Raw genomic sequence first — 17,633 nt, forward strand, 5'->3', positions numbered from 1 at the left:
TAATTAGTTGTCTTTTCCATCTCCTTTATCTCCTGTTCTCTTTCTTTGAACACTCTTTTTTTTTTTTTCATTTATTTTTATTAGTTGGGGGCTAATTACTTCATAACATTGCAGTGGGTTTTGTCATACATTGACATGAATCAGCCATGGAGTTACATGTATTCCCCATCCCGATCCCCCCTTCCACCTCCTTCTCCACCCGATTCCTCTGGGTCTTCCCAGTGCACCATGCCCGAGCACTTGTCTCATGCATCCCACCTGGGCTGGTGATCTGTTTCACTATAGATAATATACATGCTTGAACACTCTTCTTTCCCCCTTAGATTACGGTTTTCTTCTTCACCACACTATTCAAACTGTACTCTCAAATATCCCTACAATTTTCCTTATGGTCCAATCCAATGAATTGCTCATCTTCCTCTTCACGGGTCTTATTTTCTAACTGATTTCCTCTCCTCCTTGATAAGCTAAATAAACAGGGTGACAATATACAGACTTGACGTACTGCTTTCCCAATTTGGAACCAGTCCCTTGTTCCATGTCCAGTTCTAACTGTTGCTTCTTGACCTACATAGAGGCTTCTCAGGAGGCAGGTCAGGTAGTCTGATATTCCCATCTCTTGAAGAATTTTCCACAGTTTGTTGTGATCCACACAGTCAAAGGCTTTATTATAGTCAATGAAGCAGAAGTAGATGCTTTTCTGGAATTCTCTTGCTTTCTCTATGATCCAGTGAATGTTGGCAATTTGATCCTTGATTCCTCTGCTTTTTCTAAATCCACCTTGTTCATCTGGAAGTTCTCTGTTCCCATACTATTGAAATCTAGTTTGAAGGATTTTGAACATGACCTTACTATCATGTGAAATGAGTGCAATTGTGCAATAGTTTGAACATTCTTTGGGATTGAAAGAAAACTGACCTTATCCAGTTCTGTGGCCACTGTTGAGTTTTCCAAATTTGCTGGCATGTTGAGTGCAGCACTTTAACAGCATCATCTTTTAGGATTTGAGATAGCTCAACTGGAATTCCATCACCTCCACTAGCTTTGTTCCTAGTGATGCATTCTAAGGTCCACTTGACTTCACACTCTAGGATGTCTGGCTCTAGGTGAGTGATCATACCATTGTGGCTATCCTGGTCATTTAGAATTTTTTGTGTATAGTTCTTCTGTGTATTCTTGCCACCTCTTCTTATTATCTTCTGCTTCTGTTAGGTCCCTACGTTTTCTGTCCTTTATTGTGCCCATCTTTGCATGAAATGTTCCCTTGGTATCTCTAATTTTCTTGAAGAGATCTCTAGTCTTTCCCATTCTATTGTTTTCCTCTATTTCTTTGCACTGATCACTGAGGAAGGCTTTCTTATTTCTCCCTGCTATTCTTTGGAACCCTGCATTCAAATGGATATATCTTTCCTTTTCTCCTTTGCCTTTTGCTTCTCTTCTTTTCTCAGCTATTTGTAATGCCTCCTCAGACACCCATTTTGCCCTTTTGCATCTTTTTCTTGGGGATGGTTTTGTTCACCACCCACCATACAATGTCATGAACCTCCATCCACAGTTCATCAGGCACTCTATCAGATCTAATCCCTTGAATCTATTTGTCACTTGCACTGTATAATCATAAGGGATTTGATTTAGGTCATATCTGAAAGGCTTGGTGGTTTTCCCTACTTTCTTCAATTTAAGTCTCAATTTGGCAACAAGAAGTTCATGATCTGAGCTACAGTCAGCTCTCAGTCTTTTTTTTTTGCTGACTGTGTAGTGCTTCTCCATGTTCAGCTGCAAAGAACATAATCAATCTGATTTCGGTACTGAGCATCTGGTGGTGTTCATGTGTAGAGTTGTCTGTTGTGTTGTTGGAAAATGGTGTTTGCTATGCCAGTGCATTCTCTTGGCAAAACTCTACTAGCCTTTGCCCTGCTTTATTTTGTACTCCAAGCTCAAGCTTGCCTGTTACTCTAGGTATCTCTTGACTTCCTGCTTTTGGAGAACTCTGGAAGATGATGAAGGACAAGGAAGCCTGGCATGCTGCAGTCCATGGGGTCGCAAAGTGTCGGACACAACTGAGCAACTGAACAACAATAGCCTCTTGATAGGGCATTCCAGGTGGTTCATTGGAAAGAATCCTCCTGCCAATGCAGGAGACCCAAGTTCAATCCCTGGGTCAGGAAGATCCCCTGGAGCAGGAAATGACAACCCACTCCAGTATTCTTGTCTGGGAAATCCCATGGACAGAGGAGCCTGGCAGGCTATAGTCCATGGGGTTGCAAAAGAGTCAGACATGACTTAGCAACTAAACAACAACCACCACCACCTCCCTGATAATTTCTGTGACCCAGCCCTGCCCCACTCTTCCTCTGCCTCTTCTGGTATTATTTTTCCCTCCTCTTTTTCCCTTTTCCTGAGTATTAGCAACGATAACCAACATTTTCAAGTACTCACTATGCACCTTGTATACTAAACCATTAACCCCACTAATGGGCTCATTAGGTGAAGACTAATATTATTTCCATCTTGTGGATAAGAAAGCTGGAGCACAGAGAGATTATGGTAATCGTCCAAGGTCACAGAGCCTGTAAGTGGCAGAACTAGGATTTGAACCCAAGCCACCTCACTCCAGATTTTTGTTAATATGCTTTTGGTTGGTTTTTTTTTTTTTTCTTTTTTTCTACTGTTTCTCTCTAGAGGTATCTCAAGACTCCTTGATTTCACCTCTGCAGAAGTTTCCCCAACTTTGAAATCCCTTCCATTCTCTGGCTCCAGATCAAATAACAATATCAATAGCTGCAATATCAGCCCAAACTAACATATATTTGAGCACCTACTTTAGGCTGGCATCAGGCTAAGATTGTTCTATATTCATTATCACACAGTACCTCCATATTACAGATACAAAATGGCACCACAGAGAGGTTGCACAAAATATCACAGTTATTTAGTTGCAGAGGCAGGTAACAGACCATAAAGTCTATCAAAATAGTATAATATTAATATAAGCTACTTGAATGAAAATGCCAGGTCCCCTTATCCTTGCAGCCCCTTCTGCAACATCTCCATGTAAGAGGTATCTGGTATATATTTGTGGAGTCAAATTTAAGTGAAAGAGTGTGCAATTTTTTATATATCAATTATGCCTGCATGCATGTTTCCTAAGTTGTTTCAGTCATGTCCGACTCTTGGCGACCCCATGGACTGTAGCCCGTGAGTCTCCTCTGTTCTTGGCATTCTTCAGACAAGAATACTAGAGTGGGTTGCCATTTCCTCCTCCAGGGGCTCATCCCGATCCACGTATCAAACGCGAGTCTCCTAAGGCTCTTGCATTTCAGAAGGATCCTTTACCACTAGCACCACCTTGGTAAGCCCATCAATTATGCCTAGAAAAGTTTTTAAATTATGGTAATGAGAGAAGTTCAAACAAGGTGTTTCCTGCTTTGGGGCAACTGCAGGCAGAGTTCTGGAAACTCCTGAGATGGATCATTTGTGAATGTCAGTTATCCATGAACTCTCTGTCCTCATCCCTAGATGGAACAGGCAGGGAAATAGAATGAGCAGCAAGTGAAGAATTAAAATAGAATTCTACACTTATGGTTACCAGGGGGAAGGATGGGGGGAATTGGATAGTTAGGGAGTTTGGAATGGACATGTACACACTGTTATGTTTAAAATAGACAACCAACAGGGTCCTACTGTATAGCTCAGGGAACTCTGTTCAGTGGTATGTGGCAGCGGGGATGGGAGGGGAGTTTGGGAAAGAATGTATACATGTATATGTTTGGCTGAGTCCCTTTCCTGTCCACCTGAAACTGTCACAATGTTGTTAATCAACTGTGCTCCTATATAAAATAATAAGTTAAGAAATAGAAATCTATTGCAAATAAAATGATAATAGAGGAAGCTAGCCTTTATGGAGTGATTTCAGCCAAACATTGTGCTTTACACACTTATTTCATCACCCCAAACCCAGGAGATAGGCAACACTGTCACCCTGTTCCATATATAGAATCTTAAAGAAGTTAAACAACTTGCTCAAATTTGCACAACTGGTGTCAGAAGCACTTGACCCCTAGGGGACCTGTTTCTTCATGAACAGAAAGAGTCAGCTGAAGATTTCTAAAGTTTCCTAGAATTCTGGGATTCTGACATGCTAATGACTCTTTGAGAACTCTAGGTTAAGTCTCGTGTGCATATTATTGAGCACAGGATTGCTGGCTGGGCTGAAAGGAGACCTTTGAAGACTAGCCTTGAGGAAAGTTGATGGTGCCCAGACTGCCTGCATTTTAGGAACCAGGAAATACTGTCCAGCCATGTGTTTGACTAGCTGCCTCTGCAAGCTGTAGTCGCCACTGGGGCAGATGTGATGTTAGTGTTGCTGTTGTTATTGTTCTAGTTGTGGTGAATGGGAGCTCCTCTCTAGTCACAGTGCACAGGCTCTAGGCACACGGGCTTCAGTAGCTGCGGCTCACAGGCTCCAGAGCATGAGTTCCTAGTTGTGTATGGGCTTTGTCGCTCCGCAGCATGTGGGATCTTCCCAGACCAGGGATCGAACCCTGTGTCCCCAGCATTGGCAGGCGGATTCTTAACCACCGAACCACCAGGGAAGTCCTAAAACGTTCATTATGTTCTTTGGTGGAAACGTTTTTCTTTTCTTCCTTCTTTTTTTTAAGAATGATTAACATGAGGTCTATCTTTTTAGCATATTTTAAATATGTTATTCAGTGTACAACACCGAATTTTAAAGTATACAAACCTGGGAATGTTATGTTTTACACTGTATCTCTAGAACATATTTATCTTGTACAGCAAAAGCAGTATACCTGTAGAAAAACAATTCCCTGATAACCACCTTTATATTCTCTGCTTCTGTGAATTTGACTACTTCAGATACTTCATATAAGTGAAATCACACACTATGTATTTGGCTTAATTTCCTTTAGCATGATATCCTCTAGGTTCATCTATGTTGCTGCAAATGGCAGGATTGCCTTATTTTTAAAGTTGAATAACATTTCAGTGTGTGCATATCATGCATATGTATATATGTGTGTGTGTGTCTGTATGTCTGTGTGTGTCTCTGTGTATATTTATATATGTACCATGTCTTTTATCCATTAATCTGCAGGGCCCACTTTCTTAGGGGATAACCAAAGTTGCCAATCAAGTTACTAGTCACTGGGCCTGAATTTTTTTATTATTATTATTTAATATTTTTTAAGTGAACCATTTTTAAAGTCTTTATTGAATTTGTTACTATATTGCTGCTGGTTTATTTTTTTGTTTTCTTGGTCACAAGGTGTATGGGATCCTAGCTCCACAACCACGGATCAAACCTACACCTCCTGCATCGGAAGGTGAAGTCTTAACTATTAGACCACCAGGGAAGTCCTGGGACTTGAATTTCAACAAGTGTACACTAGAAGAGCCACACTGGTTGTTCATATTGAAATGTCTCCACATCATTTATAAATAATCATGTCCCCAGACCAACTCCCAGGACCCTCTTATCAGCCCAGAACATGCCCTGGGAACCCATCAAATGCCTCATAGTTCAGCAGCTGAAAGACTGACACTTGCTGTCTCAGAGAGAGTCTCCAATGTCCATTCTACTTGGTTGGTTTCTGAACCATTGTTGTTTTTGTTTAGTCACTAAGTCTTTGCGATCCCATGGACTGCAGCACATCAGGCTTCCCTGTCCATCACTATCTCCCAGAGTTTGCTCAAACTCATGTCCATTGTGCCAGTGATAACATCCAGCCATCTCATCCTCTGTCATCCCCTTCTCCTCCTGCCCTCAATCTTTCCCAACATCAGGGTCTTTTCCAATGAGTTACCTCTTCCCATCAGGTAGCCAAACTATGAGAGCTTCAGCTTGAGCATTGGTCCTTCCAATTCAGGGTTGATTTCTTTTAGGACTGACTGGTTTGATCTCCTTGCAGTTCAAGGGACTCTCAAGACTCTTCTCCAACACCACAATTCAAAAGCACCAATTCTTCAGTGCTCAGCCTTCTTTATGGCCCAATTCTCACATCTATATATGACCATGGGGAAAATCATAGCTTTGACTAGATGGACCTTTGTCAGCAAAGTGATGTCTCTGCTTTTTAATATGCTGTCTAGGTTTGCCACAACTTTTCTTCCAAGGAGCAAGCATCATTTAATTTCATGGCTGCAGTCACTGTCCACAGTGATTTTGGAGACTAAGAAAATAAAATCTGTCACTGTTTCCACTTTTCCCCCTTCTATCTGCCATGAAATGATGGGACTGGGTGCCATGATCTTAGTTTTTTGAATGTTGAGTTTTAAGCCAGTTTTTTCGCTCTCTTCTTTTACCTTCATCAGGAGGATTTTTAGTTCTTCTTTAATTTCTGCCATTAGAGTGGTATCATCTGCATATCTGAGATTGTTGAAATTTCTCCTGGAAATCTTGATTCCAACTTGTGATTCATCCAGCCTGACATTTTGCATGATGTACTCTGCATATGAGTTAAATAAGCAGGGTGACAATATAAAGCCTTGATGTATTCCCTTCCCAGTTTTGAACCAGTAAGTTTTTCCATGTCCATTTCTAACTGTTGCTTCTTGACCTGCACACAGGTTTCTCAGGAGACAGGTAAGGTGGTCAGGTATTCCCATCTCTTTAGGAATTTTCCACAGTTCTTTGTGATCCACATAGTCCAGGGTTTTTCATAGTCAATGAAGCAGAAGTAGATGCTTTTCTGGAATTCCCTTGCTTTTCCTATGATCTAACAAATGCTGACAATTTGATCTCTGGTACCTCTACCTTTTCTCTATCCAGCTTGAACATCTGGAAGTTCTTGGTTCACATACTGCTGAAGCCTAGCTTGAAGGATTTTGAGTATTGCTTTGCTAGCATATGAAATGAGAGCAATAGAACAGTAGTTTGAACATTCTTTGGCATTGCCTTTATTTGGTATTGGAATGAAAGCTTACCTTTCCAGTCATACCAGTTGTTAAATATATTGTACTTGCCAACAGAAAATTATTCTAGACATTAGTATATGATAAGAGAATGAAAAGGAGATAAGGAGAGAACTAACAATGAGAATGGTGTAAGATTTATTAAGAAAGGAAGAAAATACCCACCTATCTATCCAGTACCTTCAGGTGTTTGCAGAAGCAGGAACATGGCTGATGACACCACCAGATGTTGGAAAGGTTTGGGGAAGAAAAAACTACACTTTAGCAGCCACAGTAGAAGCAGACTTCACATAGAGGCAGCCTTTATTTTCCAAACAGGCAGAAACAACACTTCCCTTCCAAGATATGTTTCTGGAATCTTGCCAATCCTCCATCAAGAGGAAGACTCTGTTTCTGGTCCACTTGAATCTGGGTGGACATATGGCTTCCTTGTAACCAAGAGAATATGGTGGAATGGAGCTGCATGACTTTCTGGACTGGATCTTGAGAGAAGATATAGCCTGGTTGACCTGAAAACTCATGCTTAGAGCTCTGAAGCACCATGGGAGCTGCCCGACCAACACTGCTATGATGGGAGGAAGCCCAACTATCCCAGGCCCTGACGTTACATGAAGGGACAGCAATGCTCTGCCAGTTCCCAGCCACTTCAGCCCATTCACAGTCTAGCAGTAACTGCCTAAGAAACCTCAAGCCACAAACGCTCAGCTGAGTCTTTTCCAGATTCCCAAATGACAGAAAGTATGAGAGATAATGGAATAAATGTTGCTTTTTACATTCTTTGCTTAATATTTGCTTAATATTCTTTGCCATTATGGTTTACCATAGGTTATTTTTTTAATTGGAGGACAGTTGCTTTACAATATTGTGTTAGTTTCTGCCATGCAATAATGTGAATCAGCTATGCAAGCATGCTAAGTTGCTTCAGGCATGTCCGACTCTGCGACCCTATGGACTGTAGCCCGCCAGATTCCTATGTCCATGAGATCTCCAGGCAAGAATACTGGAGGGGATTGCAATGCCCTCCTCCAGGGGATCTTCCTGACCCAGCAATGGAACCCATGGCTCCTGCATTGCAGGCAGATTCTTTACCACTAAGCCATTGGGGAAGTCCTGAATCAGCTATATGTATACATATATCCCTTTGCTCTTGAGCCTCCCTGTCACTTCCTGCATTTGACCCCTCTAGGTCATCACAGAGCACCAGCTGAGCTCCCTATGCTACACAGCATCTTCCCGCAAGCTATCTATTTTACACATGGTAGTGTATATATATCAATGCTACTTTCTGAGTTTATCCTGCCTTCTCTTTCCACTGCTGTGTCCACAAGTCTGTTCTGTATGTCAGCACCTCTATTCCTGCCCTGCAAAAAGGTTCATCAGTACCATCTTTTAAGATTCCATATACATGTGTTAATATACAATATTTTTCTCTTTTTGTCTTACTTCACTCTGTGTCTCAGACTCTAGGTTCATCCACATCATTACAAAAGACCCAATTTCATTCCTTTTTATGGATGAGTAATATTCCATTGTATATATGTACCACGACTTCTTTGTCCATTCATTTGTTGATGGACATCTAGGTTACCTCCATGCCCTGGCTTTTGTAAACAGTACTACAATGAACATTGGTGTATATGTGTCTTTTTGAATTATGGTTTTTCTTAGGGTGGGATTTCTGGGTCATACAGTAGATTTATTCCTAATTTTTTAAGAAATCTCCCTACTGTTCTCCATACTGACTATATCCACTTACATTCCCACCTATAGTGCAAAAGTGTTCCCTTTCTCCACATCCTCTCCATCATTTAATGTTCATAGTTTTTTGATGATGGGAATGTTGTTTATTAAAGCAATATTTATCATTATTTGTCAATCAATAACTGATACTCAGCCCTTGGGGAATATCCTGGACTCTTTCTTCAACCATTTCATGTGTCTCCCTTATGTTTCACTGTTCCAGGACTCTGCTTTCTGCTAAGCCTTTCAGGAGTCGTGGCTCAGCAAACCAAAGGTGAGTACTTGAAGCCTTACTTTTCCATAGCCAGAGACCAGTGAGTATGTAGACCAACAATGCACATGAGGCCACTCACATCTTCCAACAGGATAGAGAAAGGAGGCTGCTTCTGGGAACAGAACTGGGGCAGCCTCACTCCTGTAACTCTTTTTAATTCAACATTTCATCAAATTTAGGTATCTTTTTTTGGCTGCACTGGGTCTTCATTGCTGCCCGAGAACTTTCTCAAGTTGTGGTGAGCAGGAGCTGCTCTCTAGTTGTGATGTGTGGGCTTCTCATTGCAGTGCCTTCTCTTATTGCAGAGCATGAGCTTCAGCAGATGTGGTTCCTGGGCTCTAGCACAGGCTCAGTAGTTGTAGTGCATGGGCTTAGTTGCTCTGTAGCATGTGGAATCTTCCCAGACCAGGGATCAAACCCATGTACCCTGTGTTGACAAGTGGATTCTTAACCACTAAACCACCTGGGAAGTCCTCAGTTATCTTTTCTGTTTTATGTGCCCAAGGTAGAAGTAGAACAGTGAATCAAACACACCAAGTCTCATGAAGTGTAAAAATGAGCAAGGTCATTTCAGGTTAATTTTAATCCCTAGGCCAACTCACTAGATTCTGAGTCACCAAGTCTAGGGTGCGGCCTGAGATTCTGCATTTCTAGCCAAAAGCCAGAGGATGCATTCTGAGTAAGGGCTCTGCATGTTGTCCTCCATTGTATTCCCAGCCTCCACTCCCCATGAGCCCTGGCAAGCTCCCAGATTTCTCCACTAGACCTAAAGCTTGAGATACTTCCTCAGCTCCATTATTCCCATTCATTTTCTTTTTTTAAGATCTTTTTCTTTTTTAAAAATAATTATTGTGTTTATTTTTGTCTGTGCTGGGTCTTTGTTACTGCACACGCTTTTCTCTAGGTACAGCCAGTGGGGACTACTGTCTAGTTGTATGGGCGCGGGCTTCTCATTGCAGTGGCTTCTCCTGTTACAGAGCATGGGCTCTAAGTCCCTCAGTAGTTGTGGCTCACAGGCTTTAGGGCCCAGGCTCAGTAGCTGTGGCACAGGGCTTAATCGCTCCTCAGCATATGGGATCTTCCCAGACCAGGGATTGAACCCATATCTCCCGCATTGGCAAGTGGATTCTTTACCACTGAGCCACTAGGAAAGCCCCCTCCACTCATTTTCAATGGGCCACAAATAAGATCCTTGGTGATCTCCATCTAAATGAAGTTATACATAGGGTTACAAAGGTAACATGCACCCTTATCAGAATATACCTTCTGTGGTACCCTACAAATTCAAATTTTTGTAATCACAGCTGATATTGGTTATGTGCCAGGCACTGCCCAAAGCATTTTATGTAAATTAATCCACTTACCCCTCACAATAATGCATTTTACAGATGAGGAAATTGAGGTACAAAGCAGTTAGGACACTTGTGCAAAAACACACAGGTGGGAAGAGGTGGAGCCAGAATCAATTCCATTGTCCAGGCTCTTAACCAACTCATCCCCTTTTCTATATTCTGCAATGATTTTGAGAATAGCATAGTTATATTGCACCGAAATGTTTGTGTTAAAAATTAACTGGTTTAATGCCAACCCCAGGCCTTTATCATGCACAAGGATCACATGTGCATAGCTTGGGTTTGGTGTCTTTCATTCTTTAATGTACTAGCATTTCATAAAAGGAAAAGGGTGCCACTTCCTTAGGCTTGAGAGGCCCTGGCTCAAAGACAAAACCAAATAATAACAGGAGAGTTTTTGACTCAAATGTAGTTCAGTCACTCAGTCGTGTCTAACTCTTTTGCGACCCCAGGGACTGTACCACTCCAGGCCTCCCTGTCCATCACCAACTCCCAGAGGTTGCTCAAACTCATGTCCATCAAGTTGGTGATGCCATCCAACCATCTCATCCTCTGTTGTCCCCTTCTCCTCCTGCCTTCAATCTTTCCCAGCATCAGATTTGACTCGAATGACATCTGACCTAACTCCCTTCTTCCTGCAGGGACCTGTACCCATTGCCCCCAAAATGCTTTCTGTGTCAATGCTACTCACTGTACCTGCAACAGTGGATACAATTCTGAATCTGGGAAGAAATACTTCAGATTCCGCTTCGAGAGATGTGAAGGTAAGGGGTTAATTTTCTTTTCTTTTTTCTTTTTTTTTTTTTTTTTTTGCCTGTGCTGGGCCTTAGTTGCAACAGGCAGGACCTTTTAGTTGCAGAATGCAAACTCTTAGTTCCCTGACTAGGGGTCGAACCCAGGCCTCCTGCATTGGGAGCTCAGAGTCTTAGTCACTGAACTACCAGGGAATCCCAGGGGTAATTTTCAAATCACCCAGAGGTGGATGTGGAAGGAAGGCAGCATAAAGGCTGTGAGGAAGTAAACATAATATGCAATGCTGAAAACTCTGCCAACTCAACCTTCACCACGAAAATGCTTTCGTGGTGTCAGAAAAGTGGGCTTTTCCAGAACTTGCATGTGTCCAACTCTTTGTGACCCCAAGGACTATAGCCTGCCAGGCTCCTCTGTCCATGGGATTTTCCAGCAAGAATACTGGAGTGAGTTGCCATTTCTTCCTCCAGGGGATATTCTCGACCCAGGGATCAAACCTGCCTCTCCTGTAGCTCCTGCATTGCAGGCGGGTTCTTTACTGCTGAGCCACCAGAGAAGCCCCCTTCCAGAACTTAACTAGGTCTCACTTTTCTCCTCCATATTGTGGGGATAATAATGCTGACCTCATGAGGGTGGAACAGGAATTGAATAAGGTACTTAATGTGACCCTACTTCATGAATTACAAAGCACAATGCAATTTTGTGCAATTTTAAAAACATTTTTTTGGCTGCACAGCACAGCATGTGGGATATTAGTTCCCCAACCAGAGATCAAACCTGCACCCTAGCTTTTCTACTGCTGAGCCATCAGGAAAGCCCTCGTTTACTATTTTTTTATTTCAGTTCTAATATCTCCCTAATTTCTTTTTTCCAAGTTCTTAAATACTCAGGTGCTTTATTTTTCATCTTTCTTCAAAATAAGGACATTTAAGGCCATAACTTTTCCTGTGGTACAGGTTCAGATATACTCTACAGGAAGAAATATTATTTTTATTAATCCGTGAATGGTTTGTAATTTCCTTTTGATGTTTTGTCACTCCAAGAATTATATGGGAGGGTGCTTCCTAATTTCCAAACAGTTAAGACTTTTCGTACATGTTTTAATTATATATTCTTAATTTTTAAATTTTTATTTTTATTGATTTACAATGCTGTGTCACAAAAAGATACAACGTTGTGTTATTTTCTGTTGTACAGAAAAATGAATCAGTCACGCATATACATATAGCCACTCTTTTTTATATTCTTTTCCCATATAGGTCATTACAGAGTACTGAGTAGATTTCCCTGTGCTACACAGCAAGTTTTTATTAGTTATCTATTTTATATCTAGTAATGCATATATGTCAATCCCAATCTCCCAATTTACCCTTCCCCTCCCTATCCTCTGGTAACCATAAGCTTGTATTCTACATTCATGACTCTACTTCTGTTTTGTAGATAAGAATACCTCTTTTTTTAGATTTTAAATACCATTTTTTAGATTCCACATATAAGCAATATCATATGGTATTTGTCTTTCTGCGTCTGATTTACTTCAACTCAGTATGACAATTTCTAGGTCCATCCATGTTTCTGCTAGTGGCATTATTTTGTTCTTTCTTATGACTAATATTCCATTGTATGTATGTACCACATTTTTTTAATCCATCCCTCTGTGTTTCCATGTCCTCACAAGAGGCCCCATCTCCAAATACAGCCACGATTGGAGTTAGGGCTTCAACATATGAACTGGCGGGGGCAGGTTGGTGGGTGGTGCAAACACAGTCAGTATCCCATTTAATGACCTTGGCATTTTCCATTCCTTTGTACACGAAGTCTGAGGATTTCTCTGGCTCCTGGAGACCATTCAGTCCACACTCAGGACAAATAGAAGTAACGGGGAGTTTATATCACCTGTAAACATTCCTCCACCAATAAGTGCTAAGATTTAGTGGATAAATACCGCAGTTCCCTCATCTCTCAGAGAGTGTCACTTGAAGTGCCTGCTCTACACTGCCTCCCAGAGGTTCCCAGAGGAATTGAGCCTCAGTTGTCCACAGTAGAAATTTGCTACATAATGCATGCTAAGTCACTTTAGTCGTGTCCAACTTTGTGCAACCCCATGGACAGCAGCCCACCAGGCCCCTCTGTCCACGGGATTCTCCAGGCAAGAATCCTGCAGTGGGTTGCCATTTCCTTCTCCATTGCTAGATAATACCCACCCCCTTTATTTTCTGCCTTCCCCTCCCTGTTTCATTTCACCATTTCCCTTCCAGTGCTTTCTGGGATCATTTCCTAAATAAAATACTTGCACTAGAATCCTTGTCTCAAAGTCCACTTCTTGGAAAACCCAACCAAAATCTGCAAAGAAAGGAAACAACAAAGACAACCATTACCTTAACCAAGTTGTTTTGAAAAGCCAGGATAGACTGGCGGGAAGGATACAGCTTCTGACACATATTAGATGCTCAATAGATCTTTGTCAAACAAATGACCAACTTTCTCCTATGTGCTCCAGATATTGATGAATGTAAACCACCCATTAGTATATATTGTGGAGTGAATGCTGAGTGTCAGAATATCGAAGGAAGTTTCTACTGTCACTGTATTGCTGGATATAAACTTCTCTCTGGGAAACCACAATTCAAGGATTCCAATGAGAACACCTGTAAGAGTAAGAAAAATTTTTGTTTTCTTATCTCCCCTCCTAATTTTTAAGTGAGTCTAACACCAGCATGTGTGTGCTCAGTCATTTCCAATTTTTTGTGACCCCCTGGCTCCTCTATCTTTATAGCCCACCAGGCTCCTCTGTCTATGGAATTTCCCAGGCAAGAATCCTGGAGGAGTGAGTTGCCATTTCCTCCTCCAGGGGATCTTCCCAACCCAGGGATCGAACCCTGGTCTTTTGCATCTCCTGCATTGGCAGCCAGATTTTTTTTTTTTTACCACTGTACCACTTGGGAAGTCAGAAAATATATATTTGTGGTGGGGCCAGTGAATATCTATTTTCTGGAAGGAAATGGGTGATACAAAGAGGAAGTGAAAAGGAAAGAAGGAAATTTAGATAAATGATGGGATTAAGAATGCAAGTGAACTTTGGAGATGGTGTCACAGGTCACAGGATGATGGTTGAGACAGGATTCTTTGAATTGCAAAGTAGAAAAATCCACTCAAGTTAACTTAAGGAAAAATATGAGTTTATGATAAGATTCAGGGGCTTTCCTGGTGGCTCAGTGGTAGAGAATCCATCTGCCAATGCAGGAGACACAGGTTCAATCCTTGGGTTGGGAAGATCCCCTGGAGGAGGAAATGGCAACCCACTCCAGTATTCTTGCCCACAGAATTCCATGGACAGAGGAGCCTGGCAGACTACAGTCCATGGGGAGTCACAAAAAGTCAGATGTGACAGACCACTGAGCACGCACACACACGTGTGATGAGATGCATGGATATGTCTTGGGTAAAAATACTGCTGGGTACTGGAATGAACTGAAGTTGGGGACCCAACACTGTCACGGCACCCCAGTCTCTCATACTCTGAATCCGCTTCTTCTATTCCCCTCGCAAACTGGTTTCTCTGCTTCCCATTCCACAGGATAGGAAATAAGGCCACCAACAGCTCAAAACCTTACCATTGCTATTGATCCAACCACCAAAAGAATGGTAACTGATTCTCTCTCTTGAATATAATTGCATATTCTTTGGAAATGTAAAAATTGACACAGTTTGAATCATATGCCCACCCTTGGATCTGTGATCTTGGATAAGCATGGTAATTGTCACAGAAATCATATAGGCAGAGAAAGTCTATACATAAGAAATACAGGACTTGGCAGACTACCCATGAGGTACTAGCTACAGTTGAAGTCATAAGAGTCTCTAAATCTGAATGTTTCATGGAGAAACAATAATGTTGATTGACATGTATATATATATATATATATATATATATATATATATACACACACTCATACATGGGTGCTCAGGCGTGTCTGACTCTTTGCAACCCCGTAGACTATAGCCCACCATGCTCCTCTGTACATGGAATTTTCTAGCCGATAATACTGGAGTGGGTTGCCATTTCCTACTCCGGGGATCTTTCTGACCCAGGGATCGGACCCTCCTCTCCTGTGCCTCCTGCATTGCAGGCAGATTCTTTACCACTGAGCCACCAAGCAATAATACTGATAGACAATATTTATTTCAACTGTACTATGTGCCAGAACAGAGGAACCTGACGGGCTACAGCCCATGGGGTCACAAAGGGTCAGACACAACTGACACACATGTACCAGGTACTGCACTGAGTTCTTTACATTCTTTATTTCATTTACAACAATTGCATGAGGTAAGCATCATTACAGATAAAGAAACCGAAGCACCCAAGATTTAAGTAACTTGTGCTCCTGCCCATCCAGCATCAAAGCCATGAGGTTGGAGACTCCACAGCAGAAAGAGCTTAGAGGAAGACTAACAAGGGTCATTGTATCCCACTCGCCCCACAAGATCCCCTAAGGAGCTCAGGGTCATGAGCAGCACAAGCCTTGATATCAGGAAATCTCATATCACAATTATCAGGCCATCTTCATACCATTAGGATTCATATCAGGTCAATTCTGAGATTCCTTCCAATGGGAGGGTCCAGGACTCCACGATCCTTCCAGAAACTGAGTCTCAGAACAAAGAGGAACAATTATGCCAAAGGGAGCGAGCCACAACTACTGATGCCCACTCGATCTAGAGCCTGTGTTCCGCAACAAGAGAAGCACCACAAAAAGTCTGTGCACTGCCGTAACTAGAGAAAGTCCCCATGCAACAACAAAGATCCAGTGCAGACAAACACTAATAAATAAATAATTTTTAAAAAATTATTTAAAAAGCAGGACTATTCAGGGACCTAAGAACCAAACTCCCTTTAAAAAGCTTAAAACAGGATTTCAAGATCAAACTGGAAAGGAACGGTTGTACAAAGGCCCCCACAGGTACAGAGATGCCTTTTCCAGAGACCCGCACTAAATTACAGAGAATCGGCTATTCCGCATCAGGGTTCTTAGGTAGCGAAGGGGCCACAGGCAGCCTTCATCAAGGATGCCAGTGAATGACTGAACTTGCTTACACCTCCTTCTGATTCTTGTGTGTACAGTCTCTGCACATGTAAAGTGGTACAAGCTTTGCTTCCCCCGTGCCTCAGCAGTAAAGAATCCGCCTGCAATGAAAGAAACGCGGATTTGATCCCTGGGTCGAGAAGATCCCCTGGAGAAGGAAATGGCAACCCACTCCAGATTCTTGCCTGGAGAATTCCATGGACAGAGGAACCTGTCTGCGGACTATAGTCCATGGGGTCACAAAGAGTCTGACACAATTTAGCAACTAAAAACAACCACCACAATGAGCTTTGCACTTAGACAAGAATGGATTTAAGTCTGGGCTCTACTGCTTACCCCGGCATGACTACAGATATTTCCTTAACAACTTGTGCCTATTTCCTCATCTGCTTAAATAACAGAACCTGACTCATGGAATTATTTCAAGGATTAAATGAAATAATGCCTGTGAAGAGGCATTCAGCAAGTGGTAACTCTGATTTTTGTGCATGGTGCATTTTTCTGCCAGATGCATCCACATCTTCAAGAGATAATAGAGCAGAATGGTTAAGAATACTTTCCAGGTGGACTTTCATGGTAGTCCAGTGGTTAAGAATCTTCCTGCCAAAAAAAAAAAAAAAGAATCTTCCTGCCAATGCAGGGGACATGGGTTCAATCCCTGGTTGGAGAACTAAGATCCCACACACAACAACCACAAGTTCTAATGCTGCAACTAAAAAGATCCCACATGCTGCAAGGAATTTCAAAGATCCTGCATGCCACAACTAAGACCTAGTGCAGCCAAATAAATAAATAAATACTTATTTTCAAAAACAGCTGATGGTTATAAACTGGCATTCCTGTCTCAGTTATAATTCCCAGCCAGGCTGACTTTTAAAACCTAAAGAAAAAAAAAAAAAAAACCTAAAGCATCTAGTCTTCTGTTTGCTCAGCCATTTCATTTATAATGGTCAGCCAGAGCCAGATCTGAATGAAAGAGCTTGGAGCTTACAATTTTCTGCTTCCTCTATGCCATGGTATCTCTACCACAGCAATATTGACACTTGGGGTCCCAAAATTATTTGTGGTCAGAAGCTGTCCTCTGCATTAAAAGGCATTGAGCAGCATCCACCCACTAGATCCCAGTAGCATCCCCACTCAAGCTCATGAATGACCTCCAGAAATGTGTCTAGCCATTGCCAATGTCCCCAGGAGGCAAAATCACCTGAAGTTGAAAAAACTGCTTTCCACGACAACAAGGAATTTGGACTCTGATCCCACTAAACAGAAAATGAACTCATCAGAGAACTTGAAGTGTATGATTTCAGACCTCCTAGATGCAAAGTTACCCACCTTACCTGCCGACTTCTCCACACTTTCACTCTCGGTTCCAACAGTAATTTCTCTTGATGTCTTTTTCAGAAATCACCCCCAAGACAACCAACGGCACAAAAGAGGTAAGTGGAAGATGAGTCCTGGAACCTAGACAGATAACAAATATTTACAAATCTCAAAGTT

The 17,633-nt window shown here is 41.9% G+C and overlaps 1 protein-coding gene across 1 annotated transcript in view; it reads left to right on the forward strand.

Annotated features, from left to right (window-relative positions):
- The window catches only part of ADGRE3 (adhesion G protein-coupled receptor E3), a 56,891-nt gene that overhangs the window by 142 nt on the left and 39,116 nt on the right, over positions 1-17,633 (forward strand). The window contains exons 2-5 of the mRNA XM_070462897.1: positions 8,897-8,947; positions 10,941-11,063; positions 13,550-13,705; positions 17,538-17,572. Coding sequence (XP_070318998.1) covers positions 8,897-8,947; positions 10,941-11,063; positions 13,550-13,705; positions 17,538-17,572 — 365 coding nt within the window. The remainder of the gene's footprint in view (positions 1-8,896; positions 8,948-10,940; positions 11,064-13,549; positions 13,706-17,537; positions 17,573-17,633) is intronic.

This window comes from Odocoileus virginianus, chromosome 3 (genome assembly GCF_023699985.2).
Source record: "Odocoileus virginianus isolate 20LAN1187 ecotype Illinois chromosome 3, Ovbor_1.2, whole genome shotgun sequence".
Taxonomy (NCBI): Eukaryota; Metazoa; Chordata; class Mammalia; order Artiodactyla; family Cervidae; genus Odocoileus; species Odocoileus virginianus.